The 25926-nt window shown below is 45.8% G+C and overlaps 1 protein-coding gene and 1 long non-coding RNA gene across 2 annotated transcripts; both read right to left on the bottom strand.

The window, feature by feature from the left end:
• Positions 1 to 1020: 1020 nt before the first annotated feature.
• LOC137883670 (uncharacterized) lies at positions 1021 to 11455 on the bottom strand. The gene is made up of 3 exons (XR_011104598.1): positions 11335 to 11455; positions 1414 to 1567; positions 1021 to 1093 (listed from the first exon to the last, which is right to left on the bottom strand). It is a non-coding gene; the product is annotated as an uncharacterized lncRNA (long non-coding RNA).
• Positions 11456 to 19074: 7619 nt separating this feature from the next.
• mmadhcb (metabolism of cobalamin associated Db) lies at positions 19075 to 25926 on the bottom strand. The gene is made up of 8 exons (XM_068725177.1): positions 25679 to 25926; positions 25309 to 25356; positions 24629 to 24773; positions 24180 to 24385; positions 23276 to 23384; positions 22886 to 23016; positions 20206 to 20292; positions 19075 to 19439 (listed from the first exon to the last, which is right to left on the bottom strand). The coding sequence occupies exons 2-8, from the start codon at positions 25315 to 25317 to the stop codon at positions 19245 to 19247; spliced, it is 882 nt and encodes a 293-aa protein (XP_068581278.1). The 5' UTR covers positions 25318 to 25356; positions 25679 to 25926; the 3' UTR covers positions 19075 to 19244.

The raw sequence follows: 25926 nt of genomic DNA, 5'->3' as shown, positions 1-25926 counted from the left end.
AACAGAGACATCTTCATGACTGCAGGGGGAGCAGGAAACTTACATCTCTGGAAATAGTGAGCGATTCACCTTTGCCTACGACGATGTGTTCTCTAAGAATCAAAGTTTCCTGCTTTACTATAAAACATTTCTTTTGCAGCGAGTATCCGGCTCAGAGAAGCAGGGTGGACTCCGAGGACACGGAGGAGGGCGTCGCCGGCTCCATCACCTCTCCTGCAGAACGCCACTCTGTCCACGCAGCCCATCGCCTGCCTGGACTGGAGCCCCGACAAGCGGGGCCTGTGCGTGTGCTCGGGCTTCGACCAGACGGTTGTTGGCTCTAAATCATGAAAAACTAAGACTTTGGGGTAGAAAGGTTTCCATCCATCTATGTGTGTCACTCTCAATGCTTTTGTCTCTCCTTACCCGCCGCTGTCTCAACCTTTTCGGGGCAACAGTCCTGTCTAGACCTGTTGGTGGGGAGCTGGGCTTTTGTGCAGTTCAATCAGGAGAGACAAGTGAATGATTAGAGTAGTTAACATTTATTATGACAGATGGTGCGTTAATGAGTTACACAGAAATTCGTTGGCGCTTGAACTCGACGAGGAGATTTGTGATCGAGTTGTGATTGCCCTGAGCGGCAACAATATAAATCCCCCCGTGGAGTCCAGACACTGGTGGTGGTGGTGGCTGATGAGGTTGATAGGATGATGAGTTGATGAGGCTGATGAATCTGCGAAGATTGGGCGGAGATGGGGAGGTGGAGGGTTGCGTAACAGCAGCATGAACTACTGAAGGTAGAGAGACGGTCATATTTAAAGACAGACAGCGGCAAGATGATAGGCTAATGATGTCCTTGTGTCGTTGTGCTATTGGCTAGAGACCAGCTGATCTTAGACAGCTGATATCATGATTGACAGCCCCAAACAATAACTACAAGGAAATAATGTGTGCATGCATGAGGAGTGACGGCAGATGTAAGGTAAATAAGCTACGGGCTTAGGCATGTATGAGTATAGTCTTCCTGTCTGAACTTACGCTAGAGCTTCATTTGTTGGAAGGTTTGGCTGATCTCTCTGGCCTGACAGCTGCTGCTGCTGCTCCAGCTCTCCCCCTACAGGACACAACACATAAGACATAATCTACATTTTGATACACAACAGACGACTGAATATATACAGTCAGGACTTCTTTTTGACATAATTAAGCGTTGCCAAACTCAAACTTTCCAAAACCATTAAATGTTTCCTTCATTCAAATAATTCCCTGCAGTTTCTACGAGGAAACAAACTTGTTCCAGTGAAGCTAACAACCCACATGAAGCTTGACATAAATATGCAGCAGGATAGAAGAGAGGAAAAGTAAGCATCACACAGGAAATCATCCAGTGCGAACAAACAACCACACAATACGTCGGCCAAGCGCATGACTCACCTGGCTGCAGGGGTTCTGGCTGGATTTGGCTGCTTAGCTTTTCTCTTGGCCACGCTGGTCTCAGAGGGCCCCTTCACTCCTGCTGGTTGGACGATGGACTGCTTGGCAGCTCTCCGATTTTCAGCCTCCGGTCGGTCCTGCCACCACTTCTGTTCTGAGCAAACAGAAAAAGGGGATTTAATATGAACAAGCAGGTAATTTCCAAAAGGCTGTCATAACTGTTAACATAGACAGAGACAGTAAGCACACTATGCAGACAGCTATGGCTTCCTATGACCCGTCTGAATTTGGGTTGTTGTCATATTGAGCCAGCTGTGCCAGACCCAAGAGACACAGGGCGTGGCTGTCCTGCGCGTGGTCACCACCGCTAGCTGGCAAGCCTGTAAAAGAGACATTACACATACAGGAACATTACTTTTAACCCATCCAGGTGGCCGTGCTTCGACTTGTTTCCCAGTGTTCCACAGACCGAAACTCCGTCTGAGTGAGACAGACAGACCGACACTTTTTCGGTCTGTCTGTTTGTGTCACTCAGACGGAGTTTTGGTCTGAGGCCGACAGACAGACACTCTGTCTGAGTGAGGCCGACAGACCGATACTCCGTGTGAGTGAGACAGACCGACACTCCGTCTGAGTGAGACCGAGAGACAGACACTCCGTCTGAGTGAGGCCGACAGACAGACACTCCGTCTAAGTGGGACAAACAGACTGTCTGCGTCACTCAGACGGAATGTGTGTCTGCGTCAATCAGACGAAGTGTGTGTCTGTCTGCGTCACTCAGACGGAGAGTGTGTCTGTCTGCGCCACTAAGAAGGAGTGTGTGTCTGTCTGCGTCACTCAGACGGAGTGTGTGTCTGTCTGCGTCACTCAGACGGAGAGTGTGTCTGTCTGCGTCACTAAGAAGGAGTGTCTGGCCGTCTGAGTCACTCAGGAGTGAGGCAGACAGGCCGATACTCCGTGTGAGTGAGACAGACAGACCGAGAGACACTCCGTCTGAGTGAGGCCGAGAGACACTCCGTCTTAGTGAGGCCGAGAGACAAACACTCTGTCTGAGTGAGGCCGACAGACCGATACTCCGTGTGAGTGAGAGAGACCGACGCTCCGTCTGAGTGAGGCCGAGAGACAGACACTCCTTCTGAGTGAGGCCGACAGACAGACACTCCGTCTGAGTGGGACAAACAGACTGTCTGCGTCACTCAGACGGAGTGTGTGTCTGTCTGCGTCACTCAGACGGAGTGTGTGTCTGTCTGCGTCACTCAAACGGAGTGTGTGTCTGTCTGCGTCACTAAGAAGGAGTGAGGCCGAAAGACCTATACTCTGTGTGAGTGAGACAGACAGACCGACAGACACTCTGTCTGAGTCAGGCCGACAGGCCGATACTCCGTGTGAGTGAGGCAGAGAGACAGATACTCCGTCTGAGTGAGGCCGACAGACAGACACTCCGTCTGAGTGGGACAAACAGACTGTTTGTGTCACTCAGACGGAGTGTGTGTCTGTCTAGGTCACTGAGACGGAGTGTGTGTCTGTCTGCGTCACTCAGACGGAATGTGTGTCTGTCTGCGTCACTGAGACGGAGTGTGTGTCCGTCTGCGTCACTAAGAAGGAGTGTGTGTCCGTCTGCGTCACTAAGAAGGAGTGTGTGTCCGTCTGCGTCACTAAGAAGGAGTGAGGCCGAAAGACCGATACTCTGTGTGAGTGAGACAGACCGACACTCCGTCTGAGTGAGGCCGACAGACCGACACTCCGTCTGAGTGGGACAAACAGACTGTTTGTGTCACTCAGACGGAGTGTGTGTCTGTCTACCTCACTCAGACGGAGTGTGTGTCTGTCTGCGTCAATCAGACGAAGTGTGTGTCTGTCTGCGTCACTGAGACGGAGTGTGTGTGTCTGTCTACCTCACTCAGACGGAGTGTGTGTCTGTCTGCGTCACTGAGACGGAATGTGTGTCTGTCTGCGTCACTCAGACGGAGTGTGTGTCTGTCTGCGTCACTCAGACGGAGTGTGTGTCTGTCTGCGTCACTCAGACGGAGTGTGTGTCTGTCTGCGTCAATCAGACGGAGTGTGTGTCTGTCTGCGTCACTGAGACGGAGTGTGTGTCTGTCTGCGTCACTGAGACGGAGTGTGTGTCTGTCTGCGTCACTCAGACGGAGTGTGTGTCTGTCTGCGTCACTCAGACGGAGTGTGTGTCTGTCTGCGTCACTCAGACGGAGTGTGTGTCTGTCTGCGTCACTAAGAAGGAGTGAGGCCGAAAGACCTATACTCTGTGTGAGTGAGACAGACAGACCGACAGACACTCTGTCTGAGTCAGGCCGACAGACCAATACTCCGTGTGAGTGAGGCAGAGAGACAGATACTCCGTCTGAGTGAGGCCGACAGACAGACACTCCGTCTGAATGGGACAAACAGACTGTTTGTGTCACTCAGACGGAGGGTGTGTCTGTCTACCTCACTCAGACGGAGTGTGTGTCTGTCTGCGTCAATCAGACGAAGTGTGTGTCTGTCTGCGTCACTGAGACGGAGTGTGTGTGTCTGTCTACCTCACTCAGACGGAGTGTGTGTCTGTCTGCGTCACTGAGACGGAATGTGTGTCTGTCTGCGTCACTCAGACGGAGTGTGTGTCTGTCTGCGTCACTCAGACGGAGTGTGTGTCTGTCTGCGTCACTCAGACGGAGTGTGTGTCTGTCTGCGTCAATCAGACGGAGTGTGTGTCTGTCTGCGTCACTGAGACGGAGTGTGTGTCTGTCTGCGTCACTGAGACGGAGTGTGTGTCTGTCTGCGTCACTCAGACGGAGTGTGTGTCTGTCTGCGTCACTCAGACGGAGTGTGTGTCTGTCTGCGTCACTCAGACGGAGTGTGTGTCTGTCTGCGTCACTAAGAAGGAGTGAGGCCGAAAGACCTATACTCTGTGTGAGTGAGACAGACAGACCGACAGACACTCTGTCTGAGTCAGGCCGACAGGCCGATACTCCGTGTGAGTGAGGCAGAGAGACAGATACTCCGTCTGAGTGAGGCCGACAGACAGACACTCCGTCTGAGTGGGACAAACAGACTGTTTGTGTCACTCAGACGGAGTGTGTGTCTGTCTAGGTCACTGAGACGGAGTGTGTGTCTGTCTGCGTCACTCAGACGGAATGTGTGTCTGTCTGCGTCACTGAGACGGAGTGTGTGTCCATCTGCGTCACTAAGAAGGAGTGTGTGTCCGTCTGCGTCACTAAGAAGGAGTGTGTGTCCGTCTGCGTCACTAAGAAGGAGTGAGGCCGAAAGACCGATACTCTGTGTGAGTGAGACAGACCGACACTCCGTCTGAGTGAGGCCGACAGACCGACACTCCGTCTGAGTGGGACAAACAGACTGTTTGTGTCACTCAGACGGAGTGTGTGTCTGTCTAGGTCACTGAGACGGAGTGTGTGTCTGTCTGCGCCACTCAGACGGAGTGTGTGTCTGACTGCGTCAATCAGACGGAGTGTCTGTCTGTCTGCGTCACTGAGACGGAGTGTGTGTCTGTCTGCGTCACTCAGACGGAGTGTGTGTCTGTCTGCGTCACTCAGACGGAGTGTGTGTCTGTCTGCGTCACTCAGACGGAGTGTGTGTCTGTCTGCGTCACTAAGAAGGAGTGAGGCCGAAAGACCTATACTCTGTGTGAGTGAGACAGACCGACACTCCGTCTGAGTGAGGCCGACAGATAGACACTCTGAGTGAGGCCGACAGATAGACACTCTGTCTGAGTGAGGCCGACAGATAGACACTCTGTCTGAGTGAGGCCGACAGACCGATACTCCGTGTGAGTGAGACAGACAGACACTCTGTCTGAGTGAGGCCGAGAGACACTCCATGTTAGTGAGGCCGACAGACAAACACTCCATCTGAGTGAGGCCGAGAGACAGACGCGCCGTCTGAGTGAGAGAGACCGACACTCCGTCTGAGTGAAGCCGACAGATAGACACTCTGTCTGAGTGAGGCCGACAGACCGATACTCCGTGTGAGTGAGACAGACAGACCGACAGACACTCTGTCTGAGTGAGGCCGAGAGACATTCCATGTTAGTGAGGCCGACAGACAAACACTCCATCTGAGTGAGGCCGAGAGACAGACACGCCGTTTGAGTGAAGCCGACAGACAGACACTCCGTCTGAGTGGAACAAACAGACTGTTTGTGTCACTCAGACGGAGTGTGTGTGTCTGTCTACCTCACTCAGACGGAGTGTGTGTCTGTCTGCGTCACTGAGACGGAATGTGTGTCTGTCTGCGTCACTCAGACGGAGTGTGTGTCTGTCTGCGTCACTCAGACGGAGTGTGTGTCTGTCTGCGTCACTCAGACGGAGTGTGTGTCTGTCTGCGTCAATCAGACGGAGTGTGTGTCTGTCTGCGTCACTGAGACAGAGTGTGTGTCTGTCTGCGTCACTCAGACGGAGTGTGTGTCTGTCTGCGTCACTCAGACGGAGTGTGTGTCTGTCTGCGTCACTCAAACGGAGTGTGTGTCTGTCTGCGTCACTAAGAAGGAGTGAGGCCGAAAGACCTATACTCTGTGTGAGTGAGACAGACAGACCGACAGACACTCTGTCTGAGTCAGGCCGACAGGCCGATACTCCGTGTGAGTGAGGCAGAGAGACAGATACTCCGTCTGAGTGAGGCCGACAGACAGACACTCCGTCTGAGTGGGACAAACAGACTGTTTGTGTCACTCAGACGGAGTGTGTGTCTGTCTAGGTCACTGAGACGGAGTGTGTGTCTGTCTGCGTCACTCAGACGGAATGTGTGTCTGTCTGCGTCACTGAGACGGAGTGTGTGTCCGTCTGCGTCACTAAGAAGGAGTGTGTGTCCGTCTGCGTCACTAAGAAGGAGTGTGTGTCCGTCTGCGTCACTAAGAAGGAGTGAGGCCGAAAGACCGATACTCTGTGTGAGTGAGACAGACCGACACTCCGTCTGAGTGAGGCCGACAGACCGACACTCCGTCTGAGTGGGACAAACAGACTGTTTGTGTCACTCAGACGGAGTGTGTGTCTGTCTAGGTCACTGAGACGGAGTGTGTGTCTGTCTGCGCCACTCAGACGGAGTGTGTGTCTGTCTGCGTCACTCAGACGGAGTGTCGGTCTGTCTGCGTCACTCAGACGGAGTGTGTGTCTGTCTGCATCACTAAGACGGAGTGTCTGTTCGTCTGAGTCACTCAGACGGAGTGAGGCCGACAGACCAATACTCCGTGTGAGTGAGGCAGAGAGACAGATACTCCGTCTGAGTGAGGCCGACAGACAGACACTCCGTCTGAATGGGACAAACAGACTGTTTGTGTCACTCAGACGGAGGGTGTGTCTGTCTACCTCACTCAGACGGAGTGTGTGTCTGTCTGCGTCAATCAGACGAAGTGTGTGTCTGTCTGCGTCACTGAGACGGAGTGTGTGTCTGTCTGCGTCAATCAGACGGAGTGTGTGTCTGTCTGCGTCACTGAGACGGAGTGTGTGTCTGTCTGCGTCACTCAGACGGAGTGTGTGTCTGTCTGCGTCACTAAGAAGGAGTGAGGCCGAAAGACCTATACTCTGTGTGAGTGAGACAGACCGACACTCTGTCTGAGTGAGGCCGAGAGACACTCCATGTTAGTGAGGCCGACAGACAAACACTCCATCTGAGTGAGGCCAAGAGACAGACGCGCCGTCTGAGTGAGAGAGACCGACACTCCGTCTGAGTGAAGCCGACAGATAGACACTCTGTCTGAGTGAGGCCGACAGGCCGATACTCCGTGTGAGTGAGACAGACAGACCGACAGACACTCTGTCTGAGTGAGGCTGAGAGACACTCCATGTTAGTGAGGCCGACAAACAAACACTCCATCTGAGTGAGGCCGAGAGACAGACACGCCGTCTGAGTGAGAGAGACCGACACTCCGTCTGAGTGAAGCCGGCAGACAGACACTCCGTCTGAGTGGGACAAACAGACTGTTTGTGTCACTCAGACGGAGTGTGTGTGTCTGTCTACCTCACTCAGACGGAGTGTGTGTCTGTCTACCTCACTCAGACGGAGTGTGTGTCTGTCTGCGTCACTGAGACGGAGTGTGTGTCTGTCTGCGTCACTCAGACGGAGTGTGTGTCTGTCTGCGTCACTCAGACGGAGTGTGTGTCTGTCTGCCTCACTCAGACGGAGTGTGTGTCTGTCTGCCTCACTCAGACGGAGTGTGTGTCCGTCTGCGTCACTAAGAAGGAGTGAGGCCAAAAGACCGATACTCTGTGTGAGTGAGACAGACCGACACTCCGTCTGAGTGAGGCCGACAGACAGACACTCTGTCTGAGTGAGGCCGACAGACCGATACGCCGTGTGAGTGAGACAGACCGACGCTCCGTCTGAGTGAGGCCGACAGACAGACACTCTGTCTGAGTGAGGCCAACAGACCGATACTCCGTGTGAGTGAGACAGACAGACCGAGAGACACTCTGTCTGAGTGAGGCCGAGAGACACTCTGTCTTAGTGAGGCCGACAGACACACACTCCGTCTGAGTGAGGCCGAGAGACAGACACGCCGTCTGAGTGAAGCCGACAGAAAGACACTCCGTCTGAGTGGGACAAACAGACTGTTTGTGTCACTCAGACGGAGTGTGTGTCTGTCTACGTCACTCAGACGGAGTGTGTGTCTGTCTACGTCACTCAGACGGAGTGTGTGTCTGACTGCGTCAATCAGACGGAGTGTCTGTCTGTCTGCGTCACTGAGACGGAGTGTGTGTCTGTCTGCGTCACTCAGACGGAGTGTGTGTCTGTCTGCGTCACTCAGACGGAGTGTGTGTCTGTCTGCGTCACTCAGACGGAGTGTGTGTCTGTCTACGTCACTCAGACGGAGTGTGTGTCTGTCTGCGTCAATCAGACGGAGAGTGTGTCTGTCTGCGTCACTCAGACGGAGTGTGTGTCTGTCTGCGTCACTCAGACGGAGTGTGTGTCTGTCTGCGTCACTAAGACGGAGTGTCTGGCCGAGAGACACTCCGTCTTAGTGAGGCCGACAGACACACACTCCATCTGAGTGAGGCCGACAGACACACACTTTGTACAACACAAATAAACAATAAGATGGCACAGCGGCCAGTTAACACAAACAGCACTACCGACCAACCAGACCGACACTCCGCCCGAGTGAGGCAGTCAGACAACCAGACCGACACTCTGCCTGAGTGAGGCAGACAACCAGACAGACACTCCGCCTGAGTGAGACAGACACTCCGACTGAGACAGACAGACACCCCGACTGAGACAGACAAACAGACAGACAACCAGACAGACACCCCGACTGAGACAGACAACCAGACAGACACCCCGACTGAGACAGACAACCAGACAGACACCCCGACTGAGACAGACAACCAGACAGACACCCCGACTGAGACAGACAACCAGACAGACACCCCGACTGAGACAGACAACCAGACAGGCACCCCGACTGAGACAGACAACCAGACAGACACCCCGACTGAGACAGACAAACAGACAGACACCCCGACTGAGACAGACAAACAGACAGACACCCCGACTGAGACAGACAACCAGACCGACACTCTGCCTGAGTGAGGCAGACAACCAGACAGACACTCCGCCTGAGTGAGACAGACAACCAGACAGACACTCCGACTGAGACAGACAGACACCCCGACTGAGACAGACAAACAGACAGACAACCAGACAGACACCCCGACTGAGACAGACAACCAGACAGACACCCCGACTGAGACAGACAACCAGACAGACACCCCGACTGAGACAGACAACCAGACAGACACCCCGACTGAGACAGACAACCAGACAGACACCCCGACTGAGACAGACAACCAGACAGGCACCCCGACTGAGACAGACAACCAGACAGACACCCCGACTGAGACAGACAAACAGACAGACACCCCGACTGAGACAGACAAACAGACAGACACCCCGACTGAGACAGACAAACAGACAGACACCCCGACTGAGACAGACAAACAGACAGACACCCCGACTGAGACAGACAACCAGACAGACACCCCGACTGAGACAGACAACCAGACAGACACCCCGACTGAGACAGACAACCAGACAGACACTCCGACTGAGACAGACAAACAGACAGACACCCCGACTGAGACAGACAACCAGACAGACACCCCGACTGAGACAGACAAACAGACAGACACCCCGACTGAGACAGACAAACAGACAGACACCCCGCCTGAGACAGACAACCAGACAGACACCCCGACTGAGACAGACAACCAGACAGACACCCCGACTGAGACAGACAACCAGACAGACACCCCGCCTGAGACAGACAACCAGACAGACACCCCGACTGAGACAGACAACCAGACAGACACCCCGACTGAGACAGACACTCCGACTGAGACAGACAACCAGACAGACACTCCGACTGAGACAGACAACCAGACAGACACTCCGACTGAGACAGACAACCAGACAGACACCCCGACTGAGACAGACAACCAGACAGACACCCCGACTGAGACAGACAACCAGACAGATACCCCGACTGAGACAGACAACCAGACTAGACACTCCGCCTGAGACAAATGTTGAGAGATTGTAGAAAAGTATGAAAGTATAAAATTATAACTGTTATAACCTGTAACCTTTTGAATCAACGTATAACCATTGAACCTCTAAACCTTTTTACTTTTTGATAGAAATGATTAAACCTATAGCTTGCTTTACTTTTTGATCGATATGATTAAACATATAAACTGCATATATGCCTTATATAAAGTATTCACTCTAAACTTATACACTACTTCCTCATCTGAACAGGATCAAACCAGTTACCTTCTGTGTCTGACTTAGAGAGAGGAGGCTTCATGAGAGTTACTCATTAGCCTGAAGGAGGTGGAGCTTTTTAGCAGCATAAAAAGGAGCAGAGAATCTGTGAGTTTGGGCTTTTTTCCCCCCAACTAGACTTAGGGGTCTTACCCCCTTAGAAAGTGACTGGATTATTCTCATAGCAAAATCAGTGAGAACTGATAAAGAGGAAAACTCCGTATAGAAGGAGCTTATTTCTTGTACCACAGAAACTGTTTCATTGACTTGAAATTGTTGTATGTGATTGTTGTGCGAAAAACCTAAATAAAAATCCGGCCTTACATTTTGTAAGAGACTGAAACCAAACAACGTATTCTGGTCGTTTAAAACAATTTAACCCTCTTCCCCTGTCCGTTGATGGTGTGATCAGAAGTGACGACTGAAGCATGCAGAGGAGCTTAAGGTAAGTACCCTGAGTGAAGACTTGGCAGTGTTAGTCATAAAATGGTGAGAATGTTCACAATAGGCAATAGTAAAGTACAGACGAAGTACATAACTATTATATACAGGGTGCTAGGGTTGCATCCCATTGAGAACGCCTAGGGCTTTAGCCGTAAAAGAATTTCAAGAAGACAATTAATCCGAAATCCTAACGATTTAGCTACGGGATGAGATAAAAGGCCGAAGGTTTTGTTCCAACACCTCAAAAAGGAACGTATATCCTTGCAGGTGGGACAGCCGACGGAGTGACCACCGTGTTAGGTGCGAACAACTTCCCCGCCTAGAAACGGGGCAGGCGCCGCTCATGCTTCACAGACAACCAGACAGAAACCCCGCCTGAGACAGACAACCAGACAGACACTCCCGACTGAGACAGACAACCAGACAGACACCCCGACTGAGACAGACAACCAGACAGACACTCCGACTGAGACAAACAACCAGACAGACAACCAGACAGACACCCCAACTGAGACAGACAACCAGACAGACACTCCGCCTGAGTGAGACAGTGTCACAGAGACACTAATGTTCGGCTAATAAAACTAGCAAAAGACATTTTTCTACATAACACCACAGTCACAACAACCATATCTGCTCTGTGATGGCACGGCGGCCACAAAACACAACACAAGCACAATGCATATTAAAATAAATTGCTCTTACTGTTCGTAGCTCTCCTTCTGCGTTCAGGCTGTAGCGAGGACGTCCATGGCACTTCACAATGTATGAGGTGAAGAGGATTTCAAGCCTTCAATGTTTCACTCCTGCTGCAGAACCAGGGTCACAACAAAAATATTGGCTCCTTGATGGCACGGCGGCCAAAAAAGAACAAGCTGCACAACACAAATAAACAATAAGATGGCACAGCCAGTTAACACAAGCAGCACAACACAAGCAGCACAACACAAGCAGCACCACACAACCAGTCTATAGCTGGTTCAACCAGTCTGTTAAGATGAAGACCATTGCACAAATGGAAATTAAACAACTGAATTTAACTTTATCAGCACATGAGTAGACCAAATGATGAATATGAAGTTCAGATCAACAACATGTGCACTTGAAGTGGAGTCATCAATAACTCCAGTCTCTTGTTCAGTCCATCTCAGTTCATGTCATGCTCAGTCATGTTTTTTTCTCTCTTTTTTTGTTTGTTAAATTCTCAGTAGCAAAACTAAATTATATGCTTATTATACATATTCCAAACAAAAACACTTTAAAAACTCTACAAAAATGATTGAAATTAATCATTTATTTTTTTTATTTTTTTGGTATTTTCGTCAGACACATATTAAACGCTGAGTACCTTGTAATATGTGTGGTATTTGTTATAAATGTACATTGGTACATAGAGGGTGATAAGTGGCTGCGCGGGAGGGACTTAGGACCCAGGGGAATGAAGGAAACAGGAAAAGACGCCACACAAACAGCTGTTCACCGCTGGCTGCCTGGTGTTATGATTTAACCAATGCATCTGTTGTTGTCATAGTAATGGCAGCTGTTGCAAATTGATGCATTCGGCTGAAGGTCGCCAGTTAACAGGGTCCCTGTTTAAACCATGACACCGGTTCTTGTGTTAAAAATGTCCGCTTAATAATACATTTTAAAAAACCTGCGTTAATGCGCGATATAATAATTGTTGCAGTTAATGAATTAATGCGTTAACGCGATATTAACGCATTAACTTGCCCAGCACTACTAAAAAGTTAACTTCACTTATAAAGAACATGATGAAGACCATGACACTTCAAACAATGCAAGTGAAGAGGAATCTTTAAAAACAAAGTTTAAATAATCCTCTTATGGAAATAAAACATAACTCATCTTCATCAGCACAATAGTGGACCAATTTAACTAAAGTATTACAATTTTCACCCCAGCAATGGGAACATCTGAGCACCTTCAACTAATGTAAAATCTTTCAGGGCTCTACCACCCAGACTAAAGGACCAAAGACACATCAAACATATCGCCTCAGAGATGACACAAGCAACACAAGCAGGCTTTAGCTAGTTCAAGATAAAAACATGGCACAAATGGAAAGTAACAGTACCTAGCGTGGAAATTGTTAAGAATTTAAGTTTAGAAGGATGTTTAGGATGATTAAAAACACACCTTGAGGAATGTATTAAATATTACAATGTATTAAAATGTCACAGGATATTGATTTGTGGAATGTATTATATGTTTACAGTATATTTACTTGAAGAAGATAGTATATGTGTATCATGTGTTTACCTATTGGATGTATTAACTAAATGTATAGTGATGAGCTGTGAGGGTGAGACAGGGATTTTAAGAGAGGCTTTACAGATACTACCGTGATGAGTTTCAATAGGCCGACTACAGGAATGCTAAAAGGTGTGAACACAGCGGGGGAAGGACAAGCAGAGATGTTGAGGAACACAGCCCTATGGAACGAGAGGCGGACCAGGCCAAGGAGGTCAACCGAGAGTGGACACTGTCCGAAGCCAGGAGGGAACAGTTGGATTTCAGCCAATCACAAAGCTGATAATGGACTTTTACAGTTTCAGGAGGAAACTGTAGAGTATAAGACTTTGTTGCCGAGGATTTCTCTGGAGTTATCGACGCTGCCATTTTGCAGTAAACCAGGGGACTGGCTTGCTGGGTGAAACGTGATTTAACTCTGATCCGCGGAACATGTTCTATTGATAGTGTACTTCAGTTTGTAATTGTTTAACTTCTGTTAGTTATTAAATACTTTTGATTGTAAATCGGAACCAGCTGGTTATTTGATACGACTCTGTTTACGAAAAGTACAGTAGAGAGCGTGAGCTGCGGCCTTCCATAGCGAGAGAGGTAGAATCCCAACAGAATCCAGTCAGTCTCAGTATTAATAAGCTAATGTTCGGCTAATAAAGTTAGCAAAAGACATTTTTCTACACAAGACCACGGTCACAACAAACACATCGGCTTAAAGATGACACGGCGGCCACACAACACAAAGCAGCACAACACAAGAAGTAGTTATATCAGCTCTTACTGTGTGTTGCTCTCCTTCTGGGTCCGCAGCTAGCTTCAAAAGTCTGCAGACCAGATGAAAACCGCGGCTTAAATGAGTCCAACGAATTAGCTAACTAGCCTTAGCAGTGTTGACAAAAAAATACGAAGTTTGGTTCATAACTAAATCTCCTCAGCTGGTGTCGTCTCTGCAAGCTCCTATCTCGAAATTAAGCCCTTCAGCTCAGTCCTGCGTTAATGCGCGATATAATAATTGTTGCAGTTAATGAATTAATGCATTAACGCAATATTAACGCGTTAACTTGCCCAGCACTACTAGAAAGTTAACTTCACTTATAAAGAACATGATGAAGACCATGACACTTCAAACAATGCAAGTGAAGAGGAATCTTTAAAAACAAAGTTTAAATAATCCTCTTTTGGAAATAAAACATAACTCATCTTCATCAGCACAATAGTGGACCAATTTAACTAAAGTATTACAATTTTCACCCCAACAATGGGAACATCTGAGCACCTTCAACTAATGTAAAATCTTTCAGGGCTCTACCACCCAGACTAAAGGACCAAAGACACATCAAACATATCGCCTCAGAGATGACACAAGCAACACAAGCAGGCTTTAGCTAGTTCAAGATAAAAACATGGCACAAATGGAAAGTAACAGTACCTAGCGTGGGAATCCAGTCAGTCTCAGTATTAATAAGCTAATGTTCGGCTAATAAAGTTAGTAGAAGACATTTTTCTACATAACACCACGGTCACAACAAACATATCGGCTTAAAGATGACACGGCGGCCACACAACACAAAGCAGCACAACACAAATAAGAAGTAGTTATATCAGCTCTTACTGTGTGTAGCTCTCCTTCTGGGTCCTCAGCTAGCTGAAAACCGCGGCTGAAATGAGTCCAACGAATTAGCTAACTAGCATTAGCAGTGTTGACAAAGAAATACGAAGTTTGGTTCATAACTAAATCTCCTCAGTTGGTGTCATCTCTGCAAGCTCCTCTCTTGAAATGAAGCCTTTCAGCTCAGTCCTGCACAAGGCAGACCTCGAGACCTCATGACTTGAGCAATTTGCCAATCAAATGAAAACAAAAATATAAAAATGGTTGTCACCTGGCAACGAGCTCTGAGCATGCGCATTGTTGTTTTCCAAAACTACCGGGGGTACATCCCAAGTCTCTTAATTGCATCCCCGTTTCCCTTACTTGCGTCCTTTCCTTGCGTCTTAGTCCCTCACACCAGGGATGCATGGAGGAAACCATGCAAGGAGAGAGGAACGAGGAAATATGCTTTAAGAGACATGAGCAGAGAGACAGCCAGATCCTCCTTGTGGCACTGGCACCTCAGTGGCACTTCAGCACCCGGCTGACGCCTAGTGGCACTACTCTGACTACTGGCGACACTCCTGTGACTAGTGGTGACACTCACAGCTTGTGGCACCTAATGGCACCTACATATAAGCAGAGGATAATCTTTGGCTATTAAGGCCTAATAATCAGTAAAGATTGTATTTTTGTTTCAAAACGGCCTAAATCATGACGTTGATTTAGATTGACTTAAATCATAGATTGACTTATTCGGACTGTTACTGAGTTACATTTCCCATCCGATTTCAATGGGTGCTGTTTATATTCAGGGGTTTACGATCTACGTGTTAGAAAACAAGTTTTTTCTCCAGTTTCTCCTGTCTGCATGTGATAGAAACCTTGTTTCTATAGTGTGTTGGTATGGTAATTGAAAAGACAATATTGTCTGTTTTTTTGAGTTACATTTAAAAAAAACATATTCCAAAAAACAGGCGAGTATGGAAGACTGGTTTGCCTATGATGGGTAAGATCCCCCCTGTTAAAACTGGGGACAACCTAAGACAGGCACAGCCACGAATACTTGACCTCAACGCCACTGTGAGCAGGCACAGTGTGCGAGAACGCTGAGACTTGAGTTGTTGTACAACATGCAGAAACTCAGGACATGGTTTGAAATTAGTCAAGGAAACACTTTAAAACCTCTTGAACCCTAACCCTAATTTTTAGGCTTCTGCTCAAAAATTGCATACCCATACTAAAAAGAGTATATCTCTGCAACCACAAGGTGTATTTGAATAATGTTGGTGATATAACAAAACAAACACTTGTGACATTTGTTCAGATGTTTGTTTCTGGTTAAGAGTAAATGAAGATGGCACACAGCACAAATTTAAATGTTTCAGGTTCGCCTGAAAAACAAAAGCACTTTCCGGATGATTATCTCTTTTGAATGATGCATCTGCAAGTCTAAGTCTCTCCCAAATCATAGCACACTATGTGAACAGTTTCTCTGCAAAGTTTGACTTTCATAAAGTGAAGCAGAACAAAATTAGAGAGGTTTTAGTACAGACATTTCAGGTGAGGTCTCCAAAATGGTAATTTTGGCACGTGTGCCATTTGAATTTTCTCATGTACCAAACTATATATTTCACTTGTATATCACTAATGGTGTTCAATACATCCAAATACAGTTTTGGCTTTGTTTTGAAGGCCAGAATCCTCTCTGCACCCTCTCTCTGTTGCTCTGCCTAGTCAAGTTTTTTTCGATTTCAGACCCCTGTGATGACGCAGGGCTATATCTCAGCAACCCATTGGTCGATTTCAGCAGAACACTGATACTGGCATGTTCATACCTTCACACACTTCCTTAACACTGTTTTACACATGTATCAAGACTGAGGGCTTTCCTTTATCTTTAAAAAAAAATAGTCTCCTGATGCAATATAGTTGTTCAGCTTTCTAATACTGAGTGAATGTGATATATACTGTATTACTGTATACATACACAAGCACAGGCATAAACTGGAGCACTCATTGCATTACTGCAGCTATAATGATTTCATATGAGCTAGTCAGACATCTGTTAAAAATCTTGATGGGAATGTGTTTAAAAGCTCCTCCACACATGTCACCATCTTTAGAAACTAGAGACTTTATTTTGACTGTACACAAGATGTTTACACCTAGTGCAGACAATAATGAATTATGGCAAGCCGTTTTAACATTTAATAGCTAGAATGCATATATTGCATATATCTGTAATTCAACTCTTCTGACTCAAAAACTGTTAGGAATACACAGGCAATATGAAAGAATACAGTTAATACAATTTGAAGATATAATATTTTCTTCTATAAGAGGAAAAGACTCCTTTAACGGTGAGAAAAAAAGGAAGAACCCTCAGAGAGAGCAACAAGGGAGGGACACCTCTATCAGGACGGACAGAAGTGTGATAGATGTCACGTCAGTCTTTAAACATATAAGAAGGCCCTCTGTAATGCCAGAGCAGCCTATTATTCATCATTAATAGAGAAAAATAAGAACTCTCTTCAGCAGTGTAACTTCTTTAATGATAAGATTATAACTATTAGAGAGAACATTAATAATGTATTCCTATAGACCTCAGTAGTAATGACTTCATTAACATCTTTCATGATAAGATTATAATTATTAGAGAGAACATTAATAATCTCCTGCCCTCAACCAGTACTGATCTATCCTCAAACAGAGTAACCTTGGAAACAGCTGTAAACCCTGATATACATTTAGATGGCTTTACTTCCATCGACCATGACAAATTGACTTCAACGATGTCTATGTCTAAACCTTCTACCTGTCTCTTAGACCCTATACCAACTAGGCTGCTTAAGGAAGTTTTACTGTTAATTAGCACATCTTTACTAGATAAGATCAACCTGTCTTTACTAACAGGCCATGTACCACAGTCCTTCAAAGTAGCTGTAATTAAACCTCTTCTTAAGAAGCCCACTCTCGATCCAGAAGTGTTGGCTAACTATAGACCGAGCTCTAACCTTCCCTGTTCTTTCAAGTTGTTGTGATGTTTGCTTTAATTTACTGGTTTGAGAGTTATACCATGGAGCTAAATAATGGTCCGATAAAAGAGGGTTCTGTGGAAAGACTATTCAATCTTTTATTTTAATGCCATATGCCAGAACGAGGTCAAGGGTGTGGTTAGAACAGTGAGTGGGTTTCTGTACACTCTGACAGAAACCAGGTGACATCAGATAAGACCCGGAGGGTTCAGGGTTTAAGGCCCTAGGGGGACATTGGGACTGGACCTTAGATACAAAAACATGGGAAAATAAAATAAAAACCCTTTTAGCTCAGTTAATGAGAGCAGCTGGGACTGAGAGGTTTGTAGAAAGACTTTAAGTTGTTGTGTAACCCTAACCTTTGTATAGCAGGCGTATGTGTGAACGGAGGACTAGAGACTCACCAATACTGACAACATTCAAAAGTTTATGTAAATATTTAAAAAATGTTATGAGGGGCCCTAAAAGAATTGTGACCATGTTCATATTTTCTTTGAGCCCTAGCCTTGAAGGTGAATCCCTTTTCCTGTGAGCATATTAGCAGTAATAGCCAGTAGTGCTTGTAATAAACAACAGTAACATTAGTTTAGCAAGATGCATAGTGTTTTTGTATGTTTTAGTTCCACTTAATGTGTAAATGCTCATTTTTTTCTTTAGCGGTAGACACAAGTGACTTTAGAGAATTCCTGGCATTCATCATTTTTCTGGGTCCAGACATGGCTGGATTAACCTGTTAGGGCCCCTGGGTAATCTGATTAAATGCGTTTTCTGTCCGTGGTTTTGACCAGTTTGCATTTAAGGAGAAAGTACAAATGGGTCAGAAATGTACTCATTAAATACATTTGATACTGCTTAAGTTCATGTAGATACAAATTGTGGACCAAAGATGAAAAATGATAATGGAAGTGTTGCCTTTTGATGGAGAGTTTCATCAGTAGCACAAATGTAAAAACTCCCAGTGAGCACTCAGCATTTCCCATCAACCATTTCTTCTGTAGCGCTCAAAACTTTGTGCGTATTCGTCCCAGGGGACTTTCACATTTTTCATGCAGTCGAGCCTCCAAAAGAAGTCAGACAAAATCACTACCCAACATGCATTGCACTCAACGAGGACCGGGGATCCAAACTGCGCAGGTAACTGGACCACCACACTTTTGGTAGCTTATCGCAACTGTCAAACATGTTTCACCATAACTACTTCAAGTTATCTACAATAACAGTGTTGTTGACAACGTTTTCCCAAAATTTCAGTTTTGTTTTCCAGCACTGAACATGTAGTGTAAAACATAACAAAATATTTAGAGTATCATATATTTCTGCTTTCCTCTAAATAGTCTTTTTTTTAAGCAGCGGAAGTAAGAAGCAGGATCTATTTTCTGCTTCTTGAAGTTTCCAAAAAGGTACATTTTAAGATGGTAAGGTGAAGTGTACATTGTCAGGATACAGTCACAGCTACAGTAGAGTTCATGCCATGGAATAACGTGATGACAGTTCAGACAACACAATCACATCAGTAGTGAGACAGAGGGCTTGTGGTACTGAGAGGGTTCTGAATCAGTTTAGTCAACAACCACTTTAATATGAAGACAGCAGCTTTCAGCCAGCGGGATTGTAATCTACATTAGAAATCAATACATACATATTGCAAGGTAAAAACACAGTTCATAATGTTCTTAAAGAACTGTTACACATTTAACAGCAACCCAGTGTTCCTGAGCATGTGTTCAGCTGCTCTGCAGCTTCTTCATAATGAGGCTGCTGGGTGGTGCGCTGGTGAATATAGTCCCCACAAAAACATGGCTCCCCCACAGAGAGTGTCGGATCACTCTGCAGCAGCCCAGGTCCTCGATCTGAAAGCCCAGGTGACGGTACCGGTCATCTGTCTCAAACAGCGTGTTGTTGGTGTACGAGCCAAAGAACTGGGGAGGAACACACATCCATCATATAGTTATCTGATCACATCCATCTCCAGGAAAACGTATGCAATTCTCTTCAATGCGTTTACAATGCATCAGCAGCTTTGAATGTTCACTGAGGATGCTAAGTTGGAATTTATTTTCTGATCGATAGCCCACCCCCGTTAAAACCTACAAGATGTCGGCCGTTAATTATTATTAATTATTATTAACATCTTATTAACATCCCTAACGGTGACAGTATAACAATGTAAAAAACAACAACACGGCCTGTATCCTTATCCTACAATGCTCTAATTGTGCCAGTTGCTTGTACAGTCCAAGTTAAAATGATTTGAACTCAAACTGCAAAGCCGGTCTGGCTTTTTTCTTTAGCAGGAATTTAGCAGTTCTTATAAATCAATCAAAAGTATTGAGCTGGGCGCTCGGCACCAACTCTGAACCTTTCCCCATTGTTGAGTCCAGCTCAGACCACTTAACATGGGTCTCAGGTAATCTCTCCCAGGTCACTGTGCACATTTCAAATTCAGGGCAGGCCTACAGAACCATATGAACTTTGAGTGAACCCAATCTAATACTCTCCTCAAAGGACCCTGAAGGCTTCTGTGGAAAAGAGAGAGGGTTTTTTTCCATAAAGATGTTCGCATTCCACCAAACAAACTACTTAAAAGGATTTGATGAGCAGATTCAGAACTGGATTCAGATTTGATGAAATGCTGTCCCTTATGAAGAGGTCCCTTGACAACAGTGAGTGACAGCGTTATCTTACCGCCAGGCCTGAGGACGGGTCGATGAAGTCGGCCCAGAAGCCCTCTCTCTGCAGAGCGGAGCAGATCTCCTTTGCTCCATCAACAAACTGTAAGCAGAGAAACAACTTCAGAGATCAGGGATTCACTCTCTTCAGCTACCCATGTGTGGCTAAGAGACCATTGAAAGTATTTTTCTCCCAAAAACCCAAAAGACACCTGGTTTGGTCAAATTCATTTGAGGCACTTATAATTCTATGATGTTTAAAATCGTAACAATACAAACAGTTCTATTGAAATCACATCTGGGAGCCCGGTTCTGCCGGTTATGGAACGTTGGCTCTAATTATAGAGTACGGTCTAGACCTGCTCGAGATCAAAGTGTCTCCAGATAACTTCTGCTAGGATTTGACGCTATGTGAATACTTTGAATTGTCGCCTCCATAACTTTTTGCCAGAGATAAGAGTTTGCATCGTTTCCTCTCCGTACAGACAGCAATGCTTCTACGGTGATGAACTGTAGTTCTTCAGTTGTAGTCGTCTCAAAGTCACGCTCAAATGGAAAGTAAATCTCGGTCTATCCAGAATGAATTGACCCATGCAATATCACTGATATGTAAATATGGGTATTCATTATCTGGTGAGGTCAAAATTAAGGAGGGAAATGTCAAAAGGGCAAAAGTCCTCATTGAAACACATTCAAGTGGGCTTAAAGGAAAAATCTATGAATTTATGGTTAAATATTACATATATTACTATATATATATATATATATATATAAATGAAGTAAATCTATATATGGTGCACTGATACAATGTGAAAAGTATAAATTGATAATGCAGAAGGACGACTGTTATCGGCCAGATTACAAACAATGAGACTTCATATAGAGAGGAAATCAACAAGGGTCACATTATCACGTTATATCAGGTTGTTCTGAGCTTACAATACAAGTGGAATTTATGTAACAAAAAGCTTCATCAGCAAAAACATGACAGCACAACATTTTCTTCTATGGTGCGTGGGCTTAATAGTGATATTGACTCTAAACAGACTCCTGTACTCAGTCAGATGGGTTCATCAGACCGACTACATCTTTCTTCTGGAACAAAGCGGCCAGAAAACATCAGCCTTACAGACAATCACTACAAGCATGAAACAGAGGTGATATCTGATGTATCTACATTCATTTCCACAATGGACAGCTCGACACCAGCCATCATCCTTGCCATAGTTATCTGATGCTGCCATCTGGTGGTCTCTGATGGTATTACCCACCAGGTGCCCATTCCTCACCTACAGACAGAGGGATGAGCCCACGAGGTCATCCCAAATCACCACCAGGTTGTGACAGAAGATCATGACTATTGGGACAGAACTGTTTGTAGTTTCCTCAATGGCTGTCAACATTACAACTCTGTAGGCCCTCCCTCCTCCCCTCCTTCTGTTTGCTTAACGGGGAGTGTAATGGTACATTTCTACTCAGTATATATATTTCTACTTAGTATAGATATTTCTAAGTAGTATAGTATATCTTTTTACTTAGTTTGCTCTGAACTCAGACTTCACTGTGTCTTTTTTTTTTATTGTTGTGCAGAAGAAGAATTCACCCTTGCAAAGATAATTAACTGTGTTGTGTGAGAACATTCCAGCGCTAGGCCGCCCTGTCGCTTGTTTTTGCTGCTGGCTGTTTGTTGTTCATTGTTGTTTCTATCAGTCTGAGACCGAGATGTGTAACATCGGCCATCGGCCCCCACCTTTGCTCCTTCTGTATAAAGAAAGCACGTTCACTTTGTTCTTCGTCACTGAGACTGTACGCATTCTGTTGTGATGATTGACCCTTCTCTCTTCTCTGGTCCTTAACGCAGTGACTTGTCGGATGATGATTTTGCAACAAAAGATAAGCCAGGTGCAATGTATTGATTGGAGCCAGTGTGTGAAATACGGGGGACACAATTAGAATATTCAAACAGGCAAAAGCTTAATTTCCACAAATCCTTCTAATAAATGAATCTTCATTTTTTATAAATGTGTAGACTATCTCTAAGTCATCAGTGTGAGCCTCTCTTTGTGTCTCACAGATTCCTGACTGCAGTGACAATGTTGTTTTTGGAAGGCTGAAAGCCAACAAATATGAAGCACAAATGAAAGCAGAATATTTCATTAGAGAAAAACGGGGATTTTGTAAATGATTTCATCTTTCTTTTTTTCAATAAATGCTTTACAATGCTCTATAGTTATTGGAAATGTTTGGATCACACAAGTCGGTAACAGTCCTATAATTAGACATGCAAAAATGTTGTGGCACCCTTAACAATCATCTTTTAGGTCGTAGCTCTGTTGGAGAGAACGGTGCCTAAACTAGTTCATACTCAAACACTTGATTTATTACCTCAGCCAAGCAGTTATGTTTTCGGTTCACTTTGTTAGCAGGATTACAGAAGAACTACTGGCCCGGTTTACAAGAAACTTGGTGGAAGGGTGTAGCATGGGCCAAGGAACAAGCCATTACATTCAGGAGTGGATCCAAATCATGGGGCATGTACAGGCATTATGTTGTACTTATGGAAATAGCCTTTAACGGAGGACTGGGCTCTCTGATTGCCTTCTAGTTGAGAAGAGCTTTAGGATAGACTCTGACTCCATGGTTATTGGACTCAAAGGCTGGAGCAGTTGCAACCCCCCCCCCCCACAGCAGCTCACCTTGTCAAGCATCTGATCTCTCTCCTGTTCCACCTCAGCACACCATGACGTCATATCGTTCTGGGTCTTTTGGGTCACTGTGACCACCATCATACCAGTGGATGGTGCCTCAGGAAACATGGACTGGAAATCTGTTGATGGAAAAGGTAAAGGAAACATCCACATCAGACAGAAACAGGAAGCACTGCTCCCCAGCAGTAAGAGCAACACGTTCTCCTGAAGGTGGACAGAAAGACCATGACAAACATTTGAAGAACAAAGTCACAAACATTCACTAAACTTTTAACTAAGGCCACACTGCCTGTTTCTTAATAACCGGTCCAAATCATTCAAAACATGAACATGGATAATAACTGTGCGAGTTGCTACAATGCAGTCTCAGTTGTGTACCTTTCTTTAGAAGTTCAGGGCAGGACTGTATGGCACACTCCAGACTGGAGCTGTCAAAGTACTGCTCAGCTCTACTGACGTTCTGAGACGAGGCTGGCTCATCTTTCTCCTGACACACACACACACACACACACACACACACACACACACACACACACACACACACACACACACACACACACACACACACACACACACACACACACACACACACACACACACACACACACACACCAGAAGACGCTTTTATCCACAGTGATTTACAAGAAGTGTATTCAAGAGAACTACTCGTCACCACAAGTCATAAGTGCATCTCCTCTTTTAAACAATCATCTAAGAGCATAAACCAGAGCAAAAGTACAGAAACAAACTAATATGAATACAATAAGTGCTAAGTGGAAGGCTCAGGCTAGTACTTCTTCACACACACACACACACACACACACACACACACACACACACACACACACACACACACACACAGACAGACAGACAGACAGACAGACAGACACACACACAGTTTGTTGATTCTAGATAGCGTGTTTGGCTCGGAGTTATGCTCTCAAACTCAAACCTTCACTTTTCACTCTGGATGTGGAATAGTACTTTGACTATTGACATTGTGAGTAATCACTAATTATGAGACTTAGTTTATAGTTTGGTTATTGGTCCCTGATCTTAGGGTGGTTCCCCGTTATTATTAATAATCGTTAATAATTTTACTGACATTAATAATTTTATTGATGTCAATAATTTAGTTTATATATATGCTAATTACTCAAACACGCTCCTTTTCGTCGCCAACAACGTGACGCACCGTTTTAAGCACAGAGGTGGCTGAGTCTGGAGCTCTGCAGCCGGACGCTATTGCAAAAACTACTAGTGTCAACATTACTAGACTTACAAAGAACTCTCCGATGACCTGGGCCAGAATGAAATCATGTCTGTCACTGCTGGACGGGGAGGACAGCACGTCAGGGATAATGTTTGGTGGCAGGCTCTTCTTCTGCTCTGCTAATCCCTCCAGGTGACAGTCAAATCCCACATTACCGGGCAGCTGGAAGCGCTGGTCCTGGGGTCCAAAAGGGCCCATGCTCTCATCGGGCCACACTGTCCAAAGTTCATAAAAATGATTACATTATTCACAGGTCAAATAAATGTAACAGATAAAATGATTTCCTTACAGGCTTGGTCTACACCAACATCAATGGCTCAGAGGAAGAGGCTGCACAGCCATCTTGTTGCCTTTGATGCCCTTTCAAAGCTTTGTGTTAACTGGCCACACATTAGGATTCTCATTTTATATTGTAGCATCAGCTCCAGCTAATTCATGTTGAAAAGCAAACACCCTACCCATGTCAGAGGGAGTGATGGCTATGCGGGGCTCATCAGAGCCCGATGATCCAGCAGCAGAGGAGGCTCTGGCTCCAGCCACACGATGCACCAACACATGGAGCCCTGGGAGGTAACAGACCAGTCTGGCTCTGCTGCACAGCACCTGTTATTGATTCAACTGTGTGATCATTTTGGATGATGGAGTTCATAAAGAGAGGAGAACTACAGCGGCCTTCAAGCAACGTAAAAACATGGAAGTCTCTCCCTAGAGTCTGTGTTCAGTTTGTCCCTTCTGGGCTGCTGTAGAAACATGGCGGTGCAACATGGAGGACTCTGTGAAGAAGACCTGCTCCCTATGTAGACACGAAGAGCTCTTCAAATATACACTAGACACTTTAGTAACAGACTTGGTTTAACATACTCTTAATTAACAGAAACACAACGATTCTTAGTCTCAGGTGTGTATACACCACTGAAACTTAGTTATGAATATTATATACAACTTCTGCCAATAAATCAACCTACATCCTACACACTGTTCCCCTAACATCTCCAACTGTGTGCACTGTGCATGCATGTATTTCAGGCCGATGTATGTCAAATAACAAGGAGTGAACAAACGGAATTTCCCCCAGGGACTACTGAAGTAATTCTTCTTCTGTACTAACTCAAAGACACACAGGTACGTGTTGACTTACACTAGTCATCCTGGTGGGCCTGTTTTCCTGCAGTCTCCACTTATGTTTCTGTGAGAGGAAGAGAGGTGAAGCAGTCAGGAACTAGCTCCAAACACACACCAGTAACATTAGAACCTAACCCAGAGGGAGAACGTTGCATCCTACAAGATGTGACAGAACTAAACCAAGTATTCTATGATCCATACTTCTATCATTCGGTCACATACTGTACTATACAGATGGCTGTAACTAAACCTTGTGTAGTTATTTAGATAGGGCCACTTTACAGTAACTGATTGTCCTCTAACGTCACTAAATCTGACGAGTCACGGAACACACCAGCGGTTAAAGTCATTTACAGGCTAACAACAGAGCAAGAAACCGCACTTACCTAACAGTTCAAAGTAGAAGCCAGCCTTACTTAGCGCCCATTTGCAGTGTAGGACAGACCACCCAAATACAAAGACGTTGGAATTGTATCTGCTAGCGTTATGTGATATTTTCTATTACTCGTGCAAATGTTTAGAAAAACCGAAGTCTAGTCTGCTAGTTAGCATAACAATAGCAGCAAAGTTCATCCCATAGACGCATTCACGCTAGCTTCACCTTGAATTCGCGCATGCGCTGTTGTGATGGAGG

Source organism: Cebidichthys violaceus, unplaced genomic scaffold, assembly GCF_023349555.1.
Source record: "Cebidichthys violaceus isolate CVI_PGR_0920_01 unplaced genomic scaffold, fCebVio1.0.p SCAF_34, whole genome shotgun sequence".
NCBI classification, from domain to species: Eukaryota; Metazoa; Chordata; class Actinopteri; order Perciformes; family Stichaeidae; genus Cebidichthys; species Cebidichthys violaceus.
Note: the sequence above shows the minus strand (reverse complement) of the source record. Positions and strands in the feature narration are given on the sequence as shown.

Coding starts and splice junctions, on each gene's coding strand:
- mmadhcb (XM_068725177.1), bottom strand. Junction 24,386..24,628: donor CATCACTCCCTCTGACATGG/GTAGGGTGTTTG, acceptor AACTTTGGACAG/TGTGGCCCGATGAGAGCATG. Junction 23,017..23,275: donor CCCTGAACTTCTAAAGAAAG/GTACACAACTGA, acceptor TTCCATCAACAG/ATTTCCAGTCCATGTTTCCT.